The sequence below is a fragment of the Rana temporaria genome, chromosome 8, assembly GCF_905171775.1.
Source record: "Rana temporaria chromosome 8, aRanTem1.1, whole genome shotgun sequence".
Classification (NCBI taxonomy): Eukaryota; Metazoa; Chordata; class Amphibia; order Anura; family Ranidae; genus Rana; species Rana temporaria.
In genome coordinates, this window is record NC_053496.1 from 51,664,672 (window position 1) to 51,686,752 (window position 22,081).

At 39.4% G+C, this 22,081-nt stretch overlaps 1 protein-coding gene across 6 annotated transcripts in view; it reads left to right on the plus strand.

Annotated features, from left to right (window-relative positions):
* MYOF (myoferlin) overlaps nt 1-22,081 on the plus strand; it is a 517,119-nt gene that overhangs the window by 155,954 nt on the left and 339,084 nt on the right. For 2 of the 6 annotated variants that reach the window (XM_040361777.1, XM_040361779.1), the window contains 4 exons: nt 1,544-1,709; nt 7,194-7,270; nt 12,238-12,294; nt 14,983-14,994. The exons of 1 other annotated variant lie outside the window; for it this stretch is intronic. In XM_040361777.1, the coding sequence (XP_040217711.1) occupies nt 1,544-1,709; nt 7,194-7,270; nt 12,238-12,294; nt 14,983-14,994 (312 nt within the window). Of the gene's footprint in view, nt 1-1,543; nt 1,710-7,193; nt 7,271-8,174; nt 8,229-12,237; nt 12,295-14,982; nt 14,995-22,081 lie in introns of all 6 variants that reach the window. 3 more of the 6 variants (XM_040361781.1, XM_040361784.1, XM_040361778.1) reach the window with 2 other exon arrangements.

Sequence of the window (22,081 nt, forward strand, 5' to 3'; positions counted from 1 at the left end):
GAGGCTTCCTTCTGGGATGACAGCCATGCAGACCAATTTGATGCAGTGTTCGGTGTATGGTCTGAGCACTGACAGGCTGACCCCTCCCCCACCCCTTCAACTTCTGCAGCAATGCTGGCATCGCTCATACGTCCATTTACCAAAGACAACCTCCGGATATGACGCTGAGCATGTGCACTCAACCTTTTTGATTGACCATGGTGAGGCCTGTTCTGAGTGGAACCTGTCCTGTTAAACCACTGTATGGTCTTGGCCACCATGCTGCAACAGTTTCAGGGTCTTGTCAATCCTTAATGTAGAGCAATAATTATTTTTTTTAGATCCTCAGATCTTTGCCATGAGGTGCCATGTTGAACTTCCAGTAACCAGTATGAGAGAACACCAATTTACCACACCTGAGACCTTGTAACACTAACGAGTCACATGACTGAATTTTTAAATGGCTAATTGGGCCCAATTTTGAGGCAGTCAGGGCTTTTTTTCAGGGTGAAGTTGGTGGAACTCTGTTGCACCACCTCTGGCTCAGCCTCTTCTATGCCTGCTCACCACAATCACTTGTGAACATAGAAGTCGGGTTTCTGTGTTTACAAGTGACAGCTTTGCACTCTGTATGTAATGCAATCCTGGTATTTAATGGCCCTTTAAGACCCTCCTACTGTTTTCGTGAAATTTGACTGAACACACCCACTATTTAATGGAATTTTGAGGGTGTGTGGGGTTTTGTGGGGCCGTGATTAAGTTCCAGCACCTATCGTTTGAAAAAAAAAGCCCTGGAGGAAGTTAAACAAAACTGAAATCAACAGTGGTCATGATAGCCATCAGATTTCTCACTACATGTTTCATTAAAAAAAGCACAACTACGCTGCATCTGAGCACCACAAACCAAAAACACTATTTAATTTATTTTTAATATTCAAAGCAAACTCGCCCATCCATCCTAGCTCAGGCAGGCGTGCTTGATTAGGAAAACCCCTCCTCCTTTTCTGAGGACTCCTGGGATGTATGACATTTACCTAGGCCTAAAGTAACTGAAGAAATGTAAAAAAAAGTTTAAAGCAAGTAAATTATATACATTCCTACCTATTTACTAATGCTAGCCGAATAGGGATTAAAAATGGTCCATGTTGATTGAGAGAGTAAAGTTCCACATTAATAAGCAGCACAGCAGTGAGCCGTCAATCTGTGGATAAGATGACATGGACAGGAATCGCTCCTATTGTGTCTTGTTATTGCTTGATGTTTGCTATACAGTTTTTTTTTTTTTGCCTGTCATTGTAAGCCTTATGCAGGTGACATTTTGGTCCATTCTGTAAACAGTACACAGTTTCGGTTCAGACTTGCTTGAGCTCCCTGCTTCTGATCACACCACAGAATTTCATTTAGATTCAGATCAGGACTCGGGCAACACCTGTTTAAAATATGGATACATAACTTTAACAAGCTAGGCGTGTCTTATAAAATATTTTCCATGATGTTTTTTACATGTTTTTTTTACCATGGACGCCTATATCCTTTTAATTTGTGGATTTTCTTTTATCTGTAGCTTCTACCAAAAGACGAGATGTATGTTCCTCCCATAATTGTTAAAGTGATTGACCACAGACCTTTTGGAAGAAAGCCGGTGGTAGGACAGTGCACTATTGATTCACTGGAAAATTTCCGGTGCGATCCATACACTACAAGACCAGAAGATGCCGCAGAGTCAAGAGGTATGGAAATAAAGAGATTTTCTCATGCCTTGTGAAAACCGGTCGTGTGTACAATGACAAAACTGCCATTTTTTATATTGGACGTGAAAACTGGTCGTGTGTATGCTCCCTAGCAGTTTTCTCGATGAAAAAACTGCCTGCAAAAAAAATTGAAACCAGCTAATTTTTTCTCGTCTTATTTCCCATCAGTCTTTTTCTCGTCACGAAAAATGGTCCTGTGTATGCTTTTCCGAGGGGAAAAAAACGCACATGCTCAGAATAAAGTATGCAGCCCAAATGGTGGCGCCATTTCAAAGGAACTTCCCCTTTTTATAGTCCCGTCGTACGTCACCGCACTTTGGTCGGAACTTTTTTTTTTGCATGAACGTGTGTATGCAAGTCAGGCTGGAGAGGAATCACGTCGGGAAAATTTTCATTTTTTTTTTCCTGCCGAGAAAAATGGTCGTGTGTACGAGGCATTAGTTATGTGTACGGTCATTCATCTTCACACAGCTTTCTTGTCTCTCTTCCTTGAATAGTAAACTCATTTTAACAGAATGTTTGCTTTTATGACGCTTTCCTGTTTGTCATAGAAATAGAGATGTTTGTTGTTTTCCAGTAAAAGGCTGTCGATTTTTAAAGCAAATTTTTCTGCATTTCTCAAATATTTATGTCGTTTCACCATGACAATTTTGGGAAGTGCTCATGGCAGATTAGTGTATAGTTTCAGCAGTATAAAAGAGCAGTAAAAGTCACTGGCGCCTATAACGGTAAATAGTGTGGGTGCAGAAATGTGGAATCGTAGGGAAAATTTGGCATGTTAGGAATGTGAGAATGCACTCAAAGTTGTATTTTTCCTGCATTGGTTATTTCAGTTCTTTTTACTTTGGTTGTTAGAAAGTTGGCTTAGATGGTGTTTGGCTGTCTAGGCACAAGTGGGATGCCCAAAGGTCGGTCCCAATTATAGATCATCCATCCATGCATATTTTATGCCACTGAATAAATATGCTTGACTTACCTGCCACTGGATTATCTCGGAGGAAAACAATAGTGATAGGCCAAGGAAATCCATCACACCATTTGATTTTTTTTTCCCAGGGATCCTTCAGGTAGAGGTTTCTTGGGACAAGTTGCTGAGTGCTCTCGGGCACACAATGGTTTTTCAGTCAGAATGGAATCAACTAGTAATCTTTTTAAGATTTTTTTTATGTAAGACAATGACGTGGACATGGCTGCAATGGGAAAGAGATTTAATTTGCAGTTTACAAAAACTAAAGGGTGGCAAAGGAAATTTTAATACAAGGGCTTTTTTCTGCCTAGAAGTAGTCCTTTTTGTTCAAGCTGCTCTCTGGAAGTTTGATTATTCTGCACTTAACGTTTGGATAAGATTTTTATTTTTATTTTTTGAATATGCAAAGTGGCCTGTGGTGCTGTGGAAAAGACTCTTTGCATATGATGAATAATTTTTGGCTAACTGGGAAGTGCTTTTTAACCACTTAAGACCCGGACCTTTATGCAGCTAAAGGATCCAAGGTGTTTTTACAATTTGGCACTGCGCTGCTTTAACTGGTAATTGCGTGGTCATGCAATGTTGTACCGAAACAAAATTTGCGTCCTTTTCTTCCCACAAATAGAGCTTTCTTTTGATGGTATTTGATTTTCTCTGCGATAATTTTTTGCGATATAAACGGAAAAAGGCCGAAAATTTTGAAAAAATTATTTTTTGTAATAAGAAAAATCGAATAAACTAAATTTTAGTCAAACATTTAGGCCAAAATGTATTCAGCCACATGTCTTTAGTAAAAAAATTGCAATAAGCGTATATATTTTTTGGTTTTCGCAAAAGTTATAGCGTCTATAAACCTAGGGTACATTTTCTGAAATGTACACAGCTTTTAATTTATGACTGCCTATCATTTCTTGAGGTGCTAAAATGGCAGGGCAGTACAAAACCCCCCCAAATTACCCCATTTTGGAAAGTAGACACCCCAAGGAAACTGCTGAGAGGCATTTGAGTCCATTGAATATTTTTTTTTTTTTGGCCCAAGTGATTGAATAATAAAAAAAAAAAATGTTTTACAAAAAGTTGTCACTAAATGGTATATTGCTCACACATGCCATGATTAGATGTGGAATTGCACCCCAAAATACATTCTGCTGCTTCTCCTGAGTACGGGGATACCACATGTGTGGGACATTTTGGGAGCCTAGCCGCATACGGGACCCCGAAAACCAAGCACTGCCTTCAAGATTTCTAAGGGCATACATTTTTGATTTCACTCCCCACTACTTGTCACAGTTTTGAAGGCCATAAAATGCCAAAATAGCATAAACCCCCACAAATGACCCCATTTTGGAAAGTGGACACCCCAAGCTGTTGAGAGGCATAGTGAAAGAAAATTGTATTTTTTTTTTCTTTTTTAAATTTTCAAAACTTTGTGACAAAAAGCGAATTCTGCAAAATACTCACCATACCTCTCAGCAAATGGCTTGGGGTGTCTACTTTCCAAAATGGGGTAATTTGGGGGGGGGGGTTGTGCCATGGCCACCCTTAGATGTACACCCTTAGAAAGCCTGAAGGCGGTGATTGTTTTTTGTTTTGTCCCGTACGCGGCTAGGCACCCAAAAAGTCTCACATGTGGTATCCCCGTACTCAGGAGAAGCAGCAGAATGTATTTTGGGGTGTAATTTCACATATGCCCATGGTAATGTTGGAGCAATATATAATTTAGTGACAACTTTGTGCAAAAAAAATATATATATTTTCCCGCAACTGTCAAAATATAAAATATTCCATGGACTCGACATGCCTCTCAGCAAATGGCTTGGGCTGTCTACTTTCCAAAATGGGGTAATTTGGGGGGGTTTTGAATTGTCCTGGCATTTTATGCACAACATTTAGAAGCTTTGTCTTCTAACCAGACAAAGCCCTTTCTGACACTGTTTGTTTACATAAAAACATTTTTTTTTTTTGCAAGAAAGTTAAGTTGAACCCCCAAACATTATATATTTTTTAAAGCAAAAGCCCTACAGAATAAAATGGCGGGTGTTGAATTTTTTTTTCCCACACAGTATTTGCGCAGCGATTTTTCAAACGGGCGAAATACACTTTTTTTTTATTTTAAAGCACTAAAACACACTATATTGCCCAAATTATTGATGAAATAAAAAAAATTACCTTAGGCCGAGTACATGGATACCAAACACGACATACTTTAAAATTGCGCACAAACGCGCAGTGGCGACAAACTACATACATTTTTAAAAGAGGAGGTCTACTGCTAAAATTACTGCCCTCGATCTGCCCTTCGCTGTGATACCTCACATGCATGGTACTATTGCTGTTTACATATGACTCCAGACCGACGCTTGCATTCACCTTTGCGCAAGAGCAGGGGGGGACAAGGATGCTTTTTTTTTTTATTTGTAAACTGTTCCTTCCATTTTATTTATTTTTTACCATTTTTTATTGTTATCTCAGGGAATGTAAATATCCCTTATGATAACAATAGTTAGTGACAGGTACTCTTTTTTTTTTTTTTTTTTTTTTTTGAAAAAAATGGGGTCTATTAGACCCTAGATCTTTCCTCTGCTCTAAAAAACGTCGGACCACACCAAGATCTGTGTGATAAAATGCTTTCCCAATTTCCCAATGACGCTGTTCATATCCGGGGGGGGGGGGACATTCCCTCCCACGGAATGTTAAAGCAGTCTAGAGGCTAATTAGCCACCAGGACTGCTTTTACATGAAAGCCGACCGCTGGCTGAAAAGAATGATACCAAGATGATACCTAAACCTGCAGGCATCATTCTGGTATAACCATTCAAAGTCCAGCAACATACCAGTACGTTGATGGTTCTTGTTGGACATGTATTTTAATCTTTTTTTTTTTCATGCAGCCTGTTGGCTGAACGAAAAAAAGATTGATCGGTGGGTATGCCCACCATTAGAATACCTCCCTTTATCCACCCACTTCTAATGATGGGCATACATGCACCATTTATATATGCCGAAGCATGGGGGCATCCTCCCGCAAAAAAGTTATGCCGCGTACACACGGTCGGACTTTTCCACTGGAAAGCCTCCGTAGGAATGTCAACTGTATGTACGCGGCATTAGGAGCAAAATGTCTCCTCCGCCCCTAATACCCCCATGCTGTTAGTGATCGCAGGGATCAGGCCTGTCTCTGCGAACGCTGCAGTTATGTGTGTTGTGTTTTGTAAGTGACAGTGATCGATCGATACTGCACTTGGGTGGGTTGGGCTGGGCGGAGGGGCAAAACGCAGGTGCTAGCGGGTATCTGGGCTGATTCCGCTAACAATGCGTTTTTGGGTACCCTAAACTGCTGGGTACGCTAGTATAGATCTGATCAGATCAGGTATCGATCCGTTCAGATACTATACCACTAAGGGGGGTGTATGCTTTGCGCGTGGGTGTAAGCGTTACTGGCACTAACCTAACGCCTGGGGCGACGCAGTCCCTGACTGACGCTAAAATTGAATTGATATCACCCGCCAGGCAATCAGGGGGTTAAACCTTTATTGGGTTATATACGGCGGGTGCCCTAATGCTATAAACAGCAAACTAACCAACCAGCGTCAACCGTAACACTTATACGGTGATCACTGGTGAAAGGGTTAACTAGGGGGTAATCAGGGGGTTAAAACTTTTTGTTAGGTAATATATGGGGGTACCCGACGCTTTATAAAAACCTGGCGGCGAACCTAAATAACTAAATAACTAACTCGCTAATCAGCGTCACCAGTGACACTTATACGGTGATCACTGGTGAAAGGGTTAACTCTAGGGGCAATCAGGGGTTAAAACCTTTATTTAGAAAATTTATGGAGGTACCTAACGCTATAAAAACCTGGCGGCGAACCTCAAAAAATAACTAGCTACCTAGCGGCACCAGCAACACTAATACAGCGATCAGAAAAACGATCGCTTAGTGGCACTGGCAATAGGGGGTGAAAGGGTTAACTAGGGGGCTGATTCAGGGGTTAAACCTTTATTAGGGGGGGTAGGGGGCTACCCTGAACCTAAAGGGTCCTAACACTAACTGCCCTGCAACTTTTTACTGTCACAAATGACACTAAATGCAGTGATCAGTAAATAAATGATCACTGCAATCAGTGACGCTGTGACTGGGGGCTGGGGGGGTCCCACCGCATGTACCGGGGGGGGGGGGGGGGGTCCCGATCGGACCCACGTCAAGGCAGGCACGTACATTCCGTGCCATTCTTCCGATGTATATGTACATGTGGCGGTCCTTAAGTGGTTAAATAAAAAGATTTATACACCAGTCGGGTATCCGAGTTTGCCAGGTTACAATGCTTAGGAAGCGCTTCACCATTGGATATAATGCAATGCATAGGCTAGCCATCATGTCACCAGTCGGTTATCCACTATTGGCAGTCTGTGACTAATGAAAGATAATTGGTGTTTGTAATAGGTTACAACACTTGTCCTTTGCAGATAACGTCATATCTTTTCTCTTTCAGTTGCAATCTTGTCTTCTGCCTCTCCCCGTGATGTAGTCATCGATGTGGAGGACACTAGACCACTGCTGGCATCACAGGTAACGTGCTTTCACTTGAGTATTAGTGCATGATTTAAAAAAAAAAAATAGGATGTTGTCTATTTACCTAAAATAACACTACACCGTCATGGCTGCTGTATGTTCACTTTAAAAACTGACATTGATGCATTTGACACATGTCCAGATCACGTTTTACATGTTCTCATTGTTCAGTTACCAACATTACCTGTCCTTACCCGGAATCCTTTTGTGTTCGTACTAGAATTTTTTTGTTCTAACCCCGGAGCTGGCATAGCAACAGAAGACAAAGGGCTTCATGATTGGAAGATCCATTACTACTGATTTTGTCCAACAAGCCAACCAGATTCACTTTGTTCTTTCTAGTGCATCAAAGCAGTCTCTCTCGCTGACACTTTCAATCATGAATTCCTGATCATCCCTCCATTTACAGTATGTTGTAAATAATCAATTATATCACACATAGCTGTGGTCCCCAATCTGCCTGCTTATGAGCCACACTCAAATATAAGAGATGGTGAGCCACACCAATTAGGGAAATTAGTGGTGAAAATATTTAGTGAACGCGAATCTCTAGAACCAAAATGTCTTCTTTTTAGATGTAGTTTTAGGCTAAATTTGTATCTACTCTGTCAAGTATTTAGACTTCGCAAGTACTGAGCACCTGCTCGGAGAATGCTAGAAATGACGACAAATCTAGTGGAGAGCCACATGTCTCTTTTTGGCAGCTGATTGGTGACCACTCAGTTATATTGGTGTTAATAGTTTTCCCTATCTCCCTGAACCATTCTGTACAATAACGGTCTCGCATACTGTAAAATCTAACCATTTTTGATCCCATGTCGGTAAAACTAAGCTTCCCTCAGAATTCCTAAAGTCCCATATAAATGTAAATCTTTATTATGCCACTGGCATTCTCCTACAGAAGCAAGAAAAGTGGGACCTTTCTCACCTCCTAAAAAAGGAAAGTCCAAAAAAGGTAGTAAACAATGTGCATGCTTGTCATTCTGTCACTGTCATGGCTGGGTTCCAGAGCAGGTTTTGGTGCTTTATCCCTACAGTAGGTCTTTGATATATGTAAGATGAGCAAAAAGTTCTTTCCATCTATCAAAGACCGGTCTGCTTATGTTTGTGTGACAAATTGTATAATCATGCCGATGCATACTGTGTATCTGCATGCCATTTGCTGTGTACTTTCACAAGAACTATGACTTTTGTATTAAAATAAATAAAATCGGACTTTGAATCTGAGCTGCAAGAGGTAAAACGACTCTTTGAGCATAGGCCATGGTTCTACCAGCAGCATAAGTGCTTCCAATCATCAGTTAGTTTTACACAGAATGAAATTGCAGCAGGATGCAAACTGTTCTAATGCAGTAATGCTGCAGACAAGGAATGTGGGCGCTGGAAGAAGAGAGATGGTCACCACTATCTACTTCCTGTTGACTGGTCTCCTATCCTGTGCATCTTAGCAGAAAAAGGGCTCTTCTGAGAGGTCGGTTAGCTGCTTATTGTTAATGGCAGACTTTTTACTGTGCACAACAGAGCTTAAAGGGAAGCTATGACTATAAAAATCGGTGTGCAGCCATTATTGGCTTGATTTTTAAAAGTGCAAGTTCTGGGGCTTCCATTCATAGCCTGATCACAGCTTGGTTACCGCCTCCCTAGTACATGCCTGTATTTTGAGGTCTGATTTCCCATACTGCTTGCACAAATACAGTCACTGACTTGATATTCAGTTAAGCTAGGACTAAGATGACAGCCCCCTGGTCTTGGGCATTTAAAAGCCAAGTCAAGTTGGCCATAAATGGTTCATTTTTTTTTTTTTTTTTCCGATCGCACTGGGATATTGTATTCTGACAGTGGGGGACCATCTCTGTTGGAACAAACTGATCAGCAGCTGTAAATGCTGATCTCTAAAAAAACAAAAAAAACAAAATAGAACTTCCTTTTAACAGAAGTCAATCAAATGATCAACTTTGTGGAACAGTGATGGTCACACATTGATTGAACTTCTTGCAGTCCCTGCTGAACTGGGATAATTTCAATCGGTGTATGGCCTGCTTTTGGCATGCCAACATCCACATTTTTGTCCTAATCGATTCAGTTAGAGGTTCTACTAGTGGTTTAGCACTGTGGCCTTGTAGCACTGGGGTACTAACCCACAGACCCTCATTTGCTTCAGGCATTCTTTAGGCATATTGTGAGCATGAGTTGTTGCAAGTTGCTTTATACTGACAGTTATTTGCGAATGCCACATTTGGAGACTCTTTGGAATCGGTACTAATCCAGGATTTGGGTGATGGCTATCCGTTAATTATGTCCCCGTTAAGTAGGGCAGATGTTATCTAGACAGTCTCCTTATCAAGCTTTATTTACATACAGCATGCATGACTTATTTAACAAGGTGGAGGTGTCCTGGTATAGAGTTTTAAGTAACATATCATTTTAACAGGTGGAGGGTTGCTATTTGATGTTTTTTGATACTGTGATTTTTCTAGGGTAATTTTTACACAAAGATTAATTTTGTGGGTGCACTAGTACCTTTTTTTTTGGAATGAATCGGGCAAGGACTAAGTGAAGAATGCCATCTTTTATGATGCCCTATAGATTGTACTGAAACACTAGAGCCCCCAGTTTTAATCCCAGTCAGAACACTATCTTCATGGAGTTTTAAGGTCTGCATGGGTTTACTCCAGATGCTCTGCTTTCCTTCCACAATCCAAAGGCATGTTGGTGGGTTAATTGGCTCCTGTCCAAATTGACCCTAGAATGTGTGTGTGTGTGTGTGTGTGTGTGTGTGTGTGTGTATATATGTGTGTGTATATATATATATATATATATATAATGTGTGTATGTGTCTTCCATAATCGTGATGGGTAGATTTGATTTGCAAATTAGTGTGGTTATTTGTGTAACTGGAATGTTATGATTTGGTAACGTTTCTTCATTGTTGTATCTGGGTTATAAATGGGTTGTATCTGGGTTAGAAATGACAGTCCTGCAACTGAAGATTTATAAATTAACTTGCTTGTGCCTTATTGCTGATACGTTATATCCATACATGCTTTTGTAGATTAAGCTACACTTAGCCAGAAGTGACGTCTCTCCAATATTAGAAAGGTGTTGGTACTGCGCTGGTATATTAATGTGATATCAAAAAAATATATAAGAATTTTTTTTTTTTTTTTTTCCTTTTTTCAAAAAAATTCTTTTTTTTCTATTTGACCCCTATAGTGATATAGTGTTAGATCCAGTATAGTGATGTACGTGATGGGTCACTATAGAAACAGCTCTTGTGAACATATGTACTAGCGTGATGCGCATATGCTGTGCCATCAAAAATAAATAAAAAAGAATAAATAAATATGGCTACCCCAAATGATGTGCTTGTGAAACAATATTCCAAAGTGCTATAAGTGAGTCTATAAACTATTATGAATATACATGCCCAAGTGTGCGAACATATAAATAATGAATAATAATAATATATACAAATAATAATAAAGTGCGTTGGTGCCAAAAATTAGTTTTTCACAATTCATGTGCATTCATGCTGCAACACGTCCCCAATTATGGGTGAGCGCCAGTTCACAAATTCCAGTCTAAACAGAAAGTGTTGCTGAGTTTAGATCCTGGTGCTATATTTCATGCATACAGGGTGCTGTCACTTCTTCCACCCGACAAACATAAGTGCTACCACCACCAACTGCTGAAATGCAAACTCACCAGACCCCAGTTGGTAATGTGCCTCAAAAACTTATTCCGTTAAAGTTGGTGAGTCCTCTCAGGATGTTCCTCAATGCCTCAAAGAAACCAAGGGGCTCATCATGGTGAAATACGTTTAAAAATATATTTATTTAAAATTCATAATAAAAAACTACTCACAAGAGAGGTGCTTTAAAACCAGCACCTGGTGTCTTTGGCAGTGTCAGTCTTTTGGACAGCCGCTGACCAGCTTATCGTATGGGTGCGTTCCTGGCTCCTGCTGTACCTGTGGTCTCACTGGTTAAAATTACACTCCCCCTTGCGCTGTCCACATAGCTTCTTACGCGTTTCGCAGTTTTGCATCTTCAGAAAAGCTGGTGGATGATTTTGCTGTCACTGTATTTATCCCCCTCTGTCAAATTGCACTTACTGGCCCTCCAATATTGCAGTGTTTGAATTTACATATGCTCATGCATCTCTTTACATAAAATATACTTAGTGTTAAATGACTAAAGCTAGCCATAGATGGGTCGAACATTTTTGTTTAATCAGATCGATCAGGAGTCCCCACTGTCAGTATACAATGGCACTTGGCTCTGAGAATTTGTTAATTTTTCTTCAGCCACTGTCTGATTGCAAAAATACGGACCCATGGATGACCAGCTTAAACATTTGCCAACTGTCATAGGAAAATTGTTCAGAACTGCACCTACTGGGTCAATTAATAACGATAAGTGCTGTTTGTGTGTTTTTTTTTTTAAACCTTCTCTGGACAGTTTCTCCACCAACTGTAAGCAAAGTTTGTGATTTTATGCTTTTCCCATGCTGTACTAGAAGGTCGTTTCCTATATCGACTATTAACTCTGTCCACTTAGTCTGTGTGTGTTGTTTTTTTTTTTTTTTAATATGCCAAATTGCCTCAAGAAGCAAATCCACCCAAGATGAATTTTAGCCTTTTGGTGTGGTGAGACACATTTTGACAACCTTCATTATTGCATTAAATTATCACCCATTTTGTTAGCATGTTTAGCACTTCAAACTTGCTACTATTGCCATTATCTTGTGTCCCTTGCCCATACTTTGTGGCAAACCAACTAAGAGGACACAGAAGGGGGAATGATCATCACAACTTGGTTAAAAAGTTAATCTGGGCTTTTCCCAGCTATGCAAGACCTACAAATCGACAGTAAAGATCTAGATAGGATCTGCTTTTATCCTCCCAAATAAACTGTGTAAGAAGAGAATTTAGAAAGTTTTATCCGTTGTGTTCCAATTTTCAGCTGTTAAGCAGCATGTCAAGAGCAGTCGAAAAAATGACTTCACCGACCACAGTGCATGTATGTATAGTGTGTGAAGGATGCACCGATCAAGGGTCTCCGGTTATCACCAACACTGCTTGGGGTCCTGTGGTGGATGGATTTTGGAGAGAATTTTGAATAAAGAAGAAAACTCATGTGGCTCTGTTCCCCAAGCTATAATAATCAATACTTGACCCAATAATGCGGAAAAAGTTTTATTGCTTTAATAAGGATGGTTATGGCAAATAACACTGGCAAGAAAGCATAATGAATTTGTTACATAGTCTTCATTTTATTACACCACGCAGACGATCGATGCAAATATATTTATCTACATTTTTTCAGTTTAATATCTCCAAAATCCCCATCAGTGGTTTAATGGGGGTTAATATCACTTAAAAAAAAAAGTCACACCATATCAGATGATGAGCAGACATTAGTACTTGTGTGACTGGATACACCATCACTATGGAGCTTATATTTTTTGTTTTCTGTACTATTGATTTATCTTTTAACAATGACATACAAGAAGATCTGTTTTTGTCTGTTGAATTAAAGCATATGCAAACCTAAAAACAAAAATATAATATATTTCAGTCCTTAGATGGGAGTGCGGGCCTTTTCCCCCTTTTTTTATTTTCACCTGGTATTTTTCAAATAACACACTTTCTGGCCTTTTGCATCTGCACTCATTTCTCAATTGTGTCTATGGAAGGGAGCCTTAGTTGTCATCCAAGCTGGACTTTTCTGCTTACAGGAAGTGACAAGGACACTGCTCTTTAGCAGGATCAGCAGGTATTTTTTGTGTTTGCTGAAAATGTTTTTAACCTGAAAAATAAGCAAGGAATGCAGCCACCAAGTCAAGGGTCCAATAAGCTGCAATATATTAACTTGATTCTAGGTTTACCTATGCTTTAACGAACCATTAAGTAACCTGACAAAATACATATTCACACTCTGTGTTGTGCCAGGTACGCTTACATGTACAGTATTTTGCATGAATATAAACATTCTGTAGCTGATGGAATTAAAGGTCATGCAGTCCTACTGTATTTGGGAATATTCTAGAGATGTAGGTTATTTGACCACTTTTTTTTTTTTTTTTTGAAGGGAAACTAATAGTTCTCATTTGTTCTCATTTGCCAAACAGAGGTACTCCATTTATTTATACCCTTTTTGTTTCAAAGCTCAAGGCCCTTCAACAATACCTGTTTTCTACCTGTCTTTAGATAATTACACCCTGTTCATGTATCTGCATCTTGAAAATGCACTATAAATATGTGATGTTCCATGTGTCTGAACTCGGAAACTCATGATTTTGTGGGTGTACGCCACATGTAATCACATCTATCAAATATGAGCGAAGCTAAATAAAATGTTCAGTTCTTATATACAGTTACCCCTGCAATAACATGGCAACAGTGACTAAGATCTGACAACTGTTTACTGATGTAAGTCCAGACTAGAAGATCAGTTATTTGAATAGGCTTAGTAAAAGAATAATAGTCTTTTGAATATACATTCAATTATAATGAGACTTTTTTACATTTAGGAAAAGATCTATCAAAATTAACAAATCTGTCGGCTAAAAATTAAAAACAAGCATTTCTTAGCTTGGCTAAAGCTTGAGTTCTTCAGTCTCTTGGGTTGCACTTGGGTGGGACCCCTGCACCATTGTGTCCAACTTTGCCAGGTCACTGAGTAACCACAGGCCTTCCCCTGCAGAATTGTGTGGGCTAAGAACTGGGAAAACTGACACTAAATGTGGGGCAAAATATAAAGGGAGTCCAGTGTTGCAACATACTTCTGAGCAATAGGCATTTTAATTCACAAGCTAGCAATACACACCAAATTGTGGCTGATTCTTGCTTAATTGGGCAAAATCCAGGCCATTTGTGGCACTGTAGCAAATTCTCATGTGAACAGTAGCTGCATCCAATTATATGCAGTTACTGTTCAGGTATTCAGGCTGCGGGTGGCAGCTATCAGAATACAAAAGCCAGAAGGAGATTTTTCTTCATTCGGATGGGGCAATCAAGTGATTTCTATAATTCAGTGGAACACCCTATAAAGTCTTATACATATTAATGGGGGGCTTTAATCCTTCTTTTCCATGAATTTCTCTTATTTTGTCTGTGGGCCTGAATAAGACATTTTTTTTGTAGCTTTAGATTTTCAGAACCATTAAAAAATGAGCTTTGACAACATGAGGCTATCCATGTGAGATCTGTGTTTTGGCAAAATGGGCACCAGATGAGTAATTCAAAAACCCATTGTGCATCTGTGCATTTTTTTAAGTGATTGGAACTAAGAGTATGTAATTCACCAGCAGAACCCATTCTCCATTCTACCAGACACTTTCCATAATTAATTCTTTTTGTTTGGGGTCAATAAAAGGTAAGTCTTCTCTTTCATGGTTATGGAGCCAAACATTTCTAGATCTGTTGCATTCCGATTTTCATAATGCTGGTTTATTACATACAAACACAAGTAATTTGTAAGAAATTAAATCAACTATATTGTATTGTATAATGCAAGACTTAAAAATCATGTTTCTGCTTGCGTTTTGTGTTTGAATGTAATAAACGTATACATTTTACAATCTTGGGAGTTATCTTGTGATTTGGTTAGCTGCCTTTGTCTTGTTTATCCTGTATTAATGCATCTTCATGTTTTTTTTTTTTTATAATCTATTTTGCCTTTGGAACGTTTACTGCTCTGCTCCAGTTACAAGAGAAGGTAAGATTTTTTTCTTAGTTTTTTAGAGGATGTTTCCTGTCAAATACACACTTTATAAGGCTTTGTATGTTATCGGCTACATTCAAGACCGACTTGGAGAGTAGCATTTAATACCTTTCCCTAATTTTATGTAGTAGTTTTTTGTAGTATTTCACACTGTTGCCTATTTTTATATTCAAAAATAGCTTTAAAAATGTTTCTCGTCTTTGTGTCTGGACTAAAATGGACTATACACTAGTAGAATTATGTCCCAATTGGTTTTCAATTTGAGAACATTACTTCAATTTTCTAATCAATAGTGGGCCAAATGAATAAACATTTAGTTTTCTTGAACTAACTAACTTCTTACCGTGTATATGGTTTCCATTCAGTATAGTTCAATCGATTGTTAAAATCAAATTGGGTTTTAAAGTACTTTTGCATAGCATTCGTCAAGCCATCAAATGCACCGAAAATGTTCGTTAAATTGACTTGCATGGCCAACTTTGCTAACAGTAAATGTATCATTGATTAAATGATTATGCTGATTAACTGTATTTATAATCCCTCTATAGATTGTTATAGGAGATTGGGGGGGGGGGGGGGGGGGAAGTATTTTTAGTAGTTTACAGCCCTCAACTTTCATGAAAGTTCATGAGCTAAGGGTTCTAAATTCAGCTACACTGAGCAGTACTAGAGTTGCTGCTATTGATATTCACAGAACAGATTAGACATCTATTGTAATAATTCACTTAACCCAAAGTTTGACAATTTAGTTTGAATCTAGGATCCAGCTAAAAAAGTAAGGAGCCAGTTTTTTTTTTTTTTTTAAGATTGGGGTACTTTGACACTGGGGCGTCGCACGCATTGGAGGTAAAGTTTACCGTCGTCTTTGCCATGATTTTCAAAATATAGAATATGATAAAGCAATTATAAAAAAAAAAAGGAAAAACATATATAAAAAAACAGATTTATAAATTCTGCATCTAATTAATAAAACAACTTTTGCTGTGTGCCCAACATGCCGGCAAGCAGGGGATGACCTCTAGAGCTTGCCTGATTTTGGCCCCCCAAAAAATCAGCGATTTAAAAAAAAAAAAAAAACTTGATTTCACGTTTCGAATAGTATTTTTTTATTTTTAGTTTTCCTGATGGCAATTGCTAGCATCTAATCACTGTTCTCCCTGAAGGGATGGCTTCCCCAGACCCTCCACCGAGAGAACACAATGGCTCCTCGGGATAAAATTCCCCATCAAAACTGCCTGTGTTGATGGGGGAATCAAGCGATTTTTCTTTCCTACAAACTGTAATTGCAGGAAAGAAAATCGCTTCATCTATGGCCGGCCTAACCTAATCTCTAGGACCCCAAATTAGTAAGCGAGATCCGATCATTCATTCTACTTGAAATCTAAAGGTTTTGATTGCTATGGGAAAAAACTCCAATTATGGTCGGTTTTAACAAAATAGCAATGCTGGTACTAAAAGAAGAAAATTGGTTGCCCAATAAAAAAAATATTTGGAAATTGCCTCTGTAAAAGTGTGTGGTGATGTCTCACTTTGATCCGGAGGCCACTCGCGGCCTTTTCCCAGGATCGCGGCCAGCTGCGGGCAGTTTGTTTTAGGAGAGGCCTCAGCCTAGTCCGCAGAGCGCCAGTCCTATGGAACAAAAAAAATAAAAAAACATCAGTGGCTGCAGCGCCGAGCACTCTTACTGATCCATCCGCCAAGCACTCTTACTGATCCATCCCCGCTGACTCGGAATACCCCACTCACCAGGACGCCATTTCTAGTTGCCATGGCGACTGGGATTTGTCGAGGCCTGACTTAACCTATAGTCCATATTGTCACAGCTGATTTCAAACATGGCTCAGAATGGTATATACTCTGAACATGCCACCTTCTGTATATTATATGTAAAAAAAAATAAAAAAATCAGATATGGATGTTTTTGCCTAAATAAATTAAGTCATATGGGTTCATTTAATAAAGGCAAATTGGCTGTTCCATTTGCAACAGGTTTTTTCCTTGGCTGAGTGAATGAGGTGAAGCTCTGCTGTCTTCCATCATCCAATCCTGGGCAAATAAATATACAGGTTTTTTCCCTTTTGCATCTTTTTTGCAAAGTAAAGTAAAACTCCCTTGCAAATAAAAAAAAAAAGACTGCTTTCAGTAACATAACCCTGACCTCTTGTTTCACTGTATGTTACATTAAAAAATAACTGTTTTAAAATAATATGTTACAGTTCATGCAAAAAGTTTCGCCCATATTTCTCACTTTTGACACTTATGATGGTAAGAAATGGAGAAACAAGTTGAAAGTTTCACTGGTTATATTCCAGTTTGCAGCTGTTTTTGCCTGGACTTACACTAACTCTCTATACCTGCTCTCTGCCACATTCTAAACCTAATCTATCTAACCATGTAAAGCTAAAATCGCTGTACTTTCCTATTCTGCAGCCTATCTTGACCGGTTTCCAGCAGTGGAAGCTCTGTGCAGGAGAGGACAACGGCTGTAAAATGGCTTGGAAGTAACATCAACCATAGACTTACTATGGGGCTTCCATTGTCAGCTGCCTCTCTTGCACATGCCTTCACACTAAAGCCGCAGTTGACCGATGATGTGGAGACTGGACCGGCTGCAGAATAGACAAGTATAGCTAGCTATTTTTGCTTAGTGGGGGTAGATAGATTAGGTTTAGAATGTGGCAGAGAGCAGGTTTAGCGTTGGTTAGATTTTGTCTTGACTTCCACTTTCAGTGAATGCCAGGAACAGAGTGAAAATTTACCTTTCTGCAGCATGCATATAAGCTGTGTATAGGGTGCACTAATCAGGGGTCTCTGGTTATCATTAGCACAGCTTGGGCACCTGCTATGCAAGGATTTTAGAGCATGTTTTCTACCAACATTTACTAGAATGCTTTATGATTGTGTACTTGTTGCATTTTGCTGAGGTCGTCATTCTATCACTGATCATACATGTGGATGTGCGGCACCAGGAAATTCCTCCCCTCTCTATCCAGTCCCTTTTATAGGGTCTGTACGGCAGGGGGTGGGAAGGATCGAACATTATGTGACCCATGTGATTGGCTGTCACAATGGCCACATAAGCGCATCCTGCCGGCTACCATTAGAGACTGAAAGCGGTCTTCGACAGTTTACCGCCATACATACTGTATGTGTGTATGCAACAGGTAATTTTGTATTTTTTATTATCATTTTTAAGCTGCCCTAAAGTAGTGGATGCTATAATCCAATAGCATAACTATTTCTGATTTAAACTTACAAATCTAGTTCTCATCTTTCCATTGCCTAATGGGTGAAAGCACTTAAAGTGGGAGGAGGGAGAGACCATGGCTGTCACAGCGTGGGTGTGTCTGTAGGGTATAAGTACTGGGAATTAAGCCATTTCAAGCTAGGCTCCTGAAGGTTTTCGAAACGTGTCAGCCTGAGGGGGTTTCATCCAGGACCCCCCCCCCCACTCCCAGGTTTGGTGATTCCACCAACTGATTAGAGAGAGCCACATCTGTGGCCTGACTAGTGTGTTATTAACTTATGTTTGTGAGTAGACCTTTATGATTTTATTCATAACTTTTAATAAATCAGTTTGGATAATGCACTAGGCCAGTGCACCCTTTTTTATTTTTCTATACTTAGGTGTTATTTTAATATCTTCCCTATACAACACTATCAATGGGCTACTTCTGGGTGAAGCCAGCCATAGACAGTTTGAATCTTGGCCTGTTCAGCAGGAAATGGCCAAGATTCAAACTGTGTATGGGCAGGCTGAATGTACAAAGTTGATCAATCAACTTGGGTACAACCAGCCTGCTGGATTTTCTTTGCGATTACCGCTAGTGGCTTCTGATCGATGTCTTCTCCCGGCGGAAAAGGCTTCCAAAGGGAGAAGATAATGGCTCAGCAGGAGGGATTTCCCTGTCAGCACTGTCTGTGTTGATGGGAGGGAGGGGCGTGCAAATTTCTTTTGGTCTAGGGCCTTCCTTACTCTTTGACCAGGGATGGGTGTTTCACTAACTGGTCCCCATGTGTACACTGCCTGCAAACCGTTGCTATACAAGTGTATGTGCCACCTGACTTGAATGTAGCAAGCCCCACCAATACTAGGGGACAGAACGGTAAGCTTTGATATGGCAATGTTTTCTATGTAAACAAGTTAAGCCACAGGTTGCCATGGTGACTAGAAATGGCATCCTGGCTCCTGAGCTTTTGTCAGCCCATTCCCTGCAGGGATGCACAATTTATCTCACCAGGTAGTTTTTTTTTGTACTGCAAACAGCAGGGCTTACTTGCCAGAATGAAGTATTTGGGTGGTATGCTTCCACATACCCCGGTAAGGTGCAACACAACCAGCCCCCAGCCCCCCCCCCCCACCCATCATTTATTTTTTATTTATTTTTTGTGTTAAAAAAAAAAAACTGACTGTCTCCTACCTTTTTTTTTTATTTATTTTTTTATTTTTATTTTTTTTAGCTGGCTCCTAGATTCAAAAAAATTTGGAGAGCCCAGTTTTAAAATGGTGCTTACCAAAAATAATCTGTAAAATCCCTCTGCTGCTTTGTAGTTTAGCATTACCGATTCCTTAGTCGGCTCACTAGACATTTGGGGCGATGCTGATGCCCTGTGCAGTGGGAGGCAAAAAGGTGACCCAGGAAACTGAAATGGTGAACCAGAAAGATGAATGCTTAATTACAAACTACTTGTGTCACCTGTCTGGCTGCGCAGCACAAGAAATGTGTTAGTCTGTATAATATTACAAATCCTTTTACAGGTATAACTTTAAACATGCATGCATTTTAGCTGTGCATTTAGTTTGCAGTTATATTATGTTCCTGTCCTTGTTGGTAACATACTGCTATTGGACTTTTGTGGTGCAAATAAGAGTTGGAAAATAACCAAAATTATTTTTTAAATAGAGAATAGAATGTACTCTTGATATACAAGGTTGTGGTTTAATTTCAGGAGACTTATATTATCCTTGACTTTTCAAGAGAAAGATAATAAGCTTGACAATAAACTCCAGCTTTGTCATGACAGAGTCCTTTTGTTTTTTGCTCATGTAGAATATATGGATAACTCAAGCTGTGACCTCCCCAGTTGCTATGTACAAATGTATACATGAGCTGGTTTCTTGGTTTTCTCAAAGCTTCTACTATATACACCATTATTTATGGCAAACCAAATGGTGCACCACTACATTTGCAGTCCAGTGAACTCAAAGGCTGCCAGGAAATTTTAGGGAAGATACATTTACTATTGAGAACTAAGATTTAAAAATAGTCGTCTATATTCTAAAACGATTCCTATAAATACATAAATAAACCTTGTGCCAGAGACGCCGCTATCTTCTGCATGGACATGGATGATATTCATAAGACCTTGCAATTTCCCTGCAATGTCTTATTTTTCGAAGTGGTTATGGTGGTCTTCCACTGCTAATAAAATAAATGTTGGGACTAATTCAGTCACAGAACATGGTTTAAAACAGAAGTGGGTTAGTGGAAAAGTGTGTGCTGTCCTGTTTATCCTGAAAAACAAAAAGTCCCTTGCTAACAAAGAGGCCCTTCTATCAGAGAATTGTGCTGGAAGAAGACCCAGAGGGATGTCATACTTAAATAAATATAAAGTGTTTAAAAAAGGAAAAACCTTGCTGAGAGGGATGAATCCAGCAAAGGCTCAAATATAGTGCAATAATGTGTCGCAGAAAAGCAATAAGAATCAAACTAGAAAATGAAATAAAGCCTACAAAGGTAAGTCTAGTGCAAATGAGTGCAAAAGCTGGGAGAGAGCGAAGCTACCGCAGACCGGGAGGAGCGGAAGGACTACTAAGACGGCGCTGTACACGCTGTGTTATACTTATACCGCTAGCTATATATTTTATTTATTGTAAGAGTCCAATTTTTGTTCACTTTTTATGGATTAAAAGTTTACTGAAAATATTACACCATTGGAAGCCTATCCCCTCCTTGCTTGCTACTTGGGTACTGGCTGGAGTTTCTTGCCCCCCCTCATCTTTCCCTTTTAGGCGGGTGACCAGCAGAGCGATGGTGGTGAGAGAATAGAGGACATCACACAACAGGAACACCAGTGGTATATAGCAGAGGAGAGTGGGGATAACCAATGTGCTTGATTTTATATCTCAGAGGTGAGAGTTCTGGGAGACCGGTGTAGGATTTTCACTATGGTTCAATAATCCAATTGAGAACACACTACAGATGGGCAAAACATTACTCCATAGACTTTTTTAAGTATCTGAGGATTGGATTGCCTAATTTTTGTCCATTGTATGGGACTTCTCCAGAATGTATCACCCATCAATTCTCATTGCAATATTGAGTGAGTGAGAAACTTTTATATAGCGCAACAAATGCGAACTTAATCGCCTCAATCGCTAATATTGAACTATTTTGCACACTTGGACATATTTATTGCATTTTGCACATTTGCACTAGACTTATTTTTGTTGGATTTATTTCATTTTCTAGTTTGATTCTTATTGCTTTTCTGTGACACAGTTGGTGTCATATTGCACATTATTGCACTTCATTTGAGCCTTTGCTGGATTCGTCCCTCTCGGCAAGGTTTTTCCTTTTTTAAGCACTTTATATTTATATGTATATTTATTATTATTATATATAGCTGTTTGCATATTATTTCTTTAGCACAAGATTATTTTAACATTTATATTATGTATGTGTAAGGTTACATAGTTATAGTTAGGTTGAAAAAAGACACATATCCATCCAGTTCAACCACAAAAAATAAACAAACAAAACAAAAAACACTGTGCAATCCCATATACCCAACTCCATACCCACAGTTGGTCCAGAGGAAGGCAAAAAACCCCAGCAGAGCATGATCCAATTTGCTACAGCAGGGGAAAAAAAATTTGCAGCTAATTGGCTCACAGCTTCCAGTCACTTTCATTCACTCATTAGTAGCGCGAAAGACCCTTTTTCATACAAGGGTTCTAAAGAGGTGGTACGTGCAAGAAGATATGTTCAACTTTATGCAGAACTCTCCTCTGCAGTTGAAAATGTGTGCTTATGTTGCATTGCAAGAACATCGCAATATTTCAGGTGTTGGGGAGCTG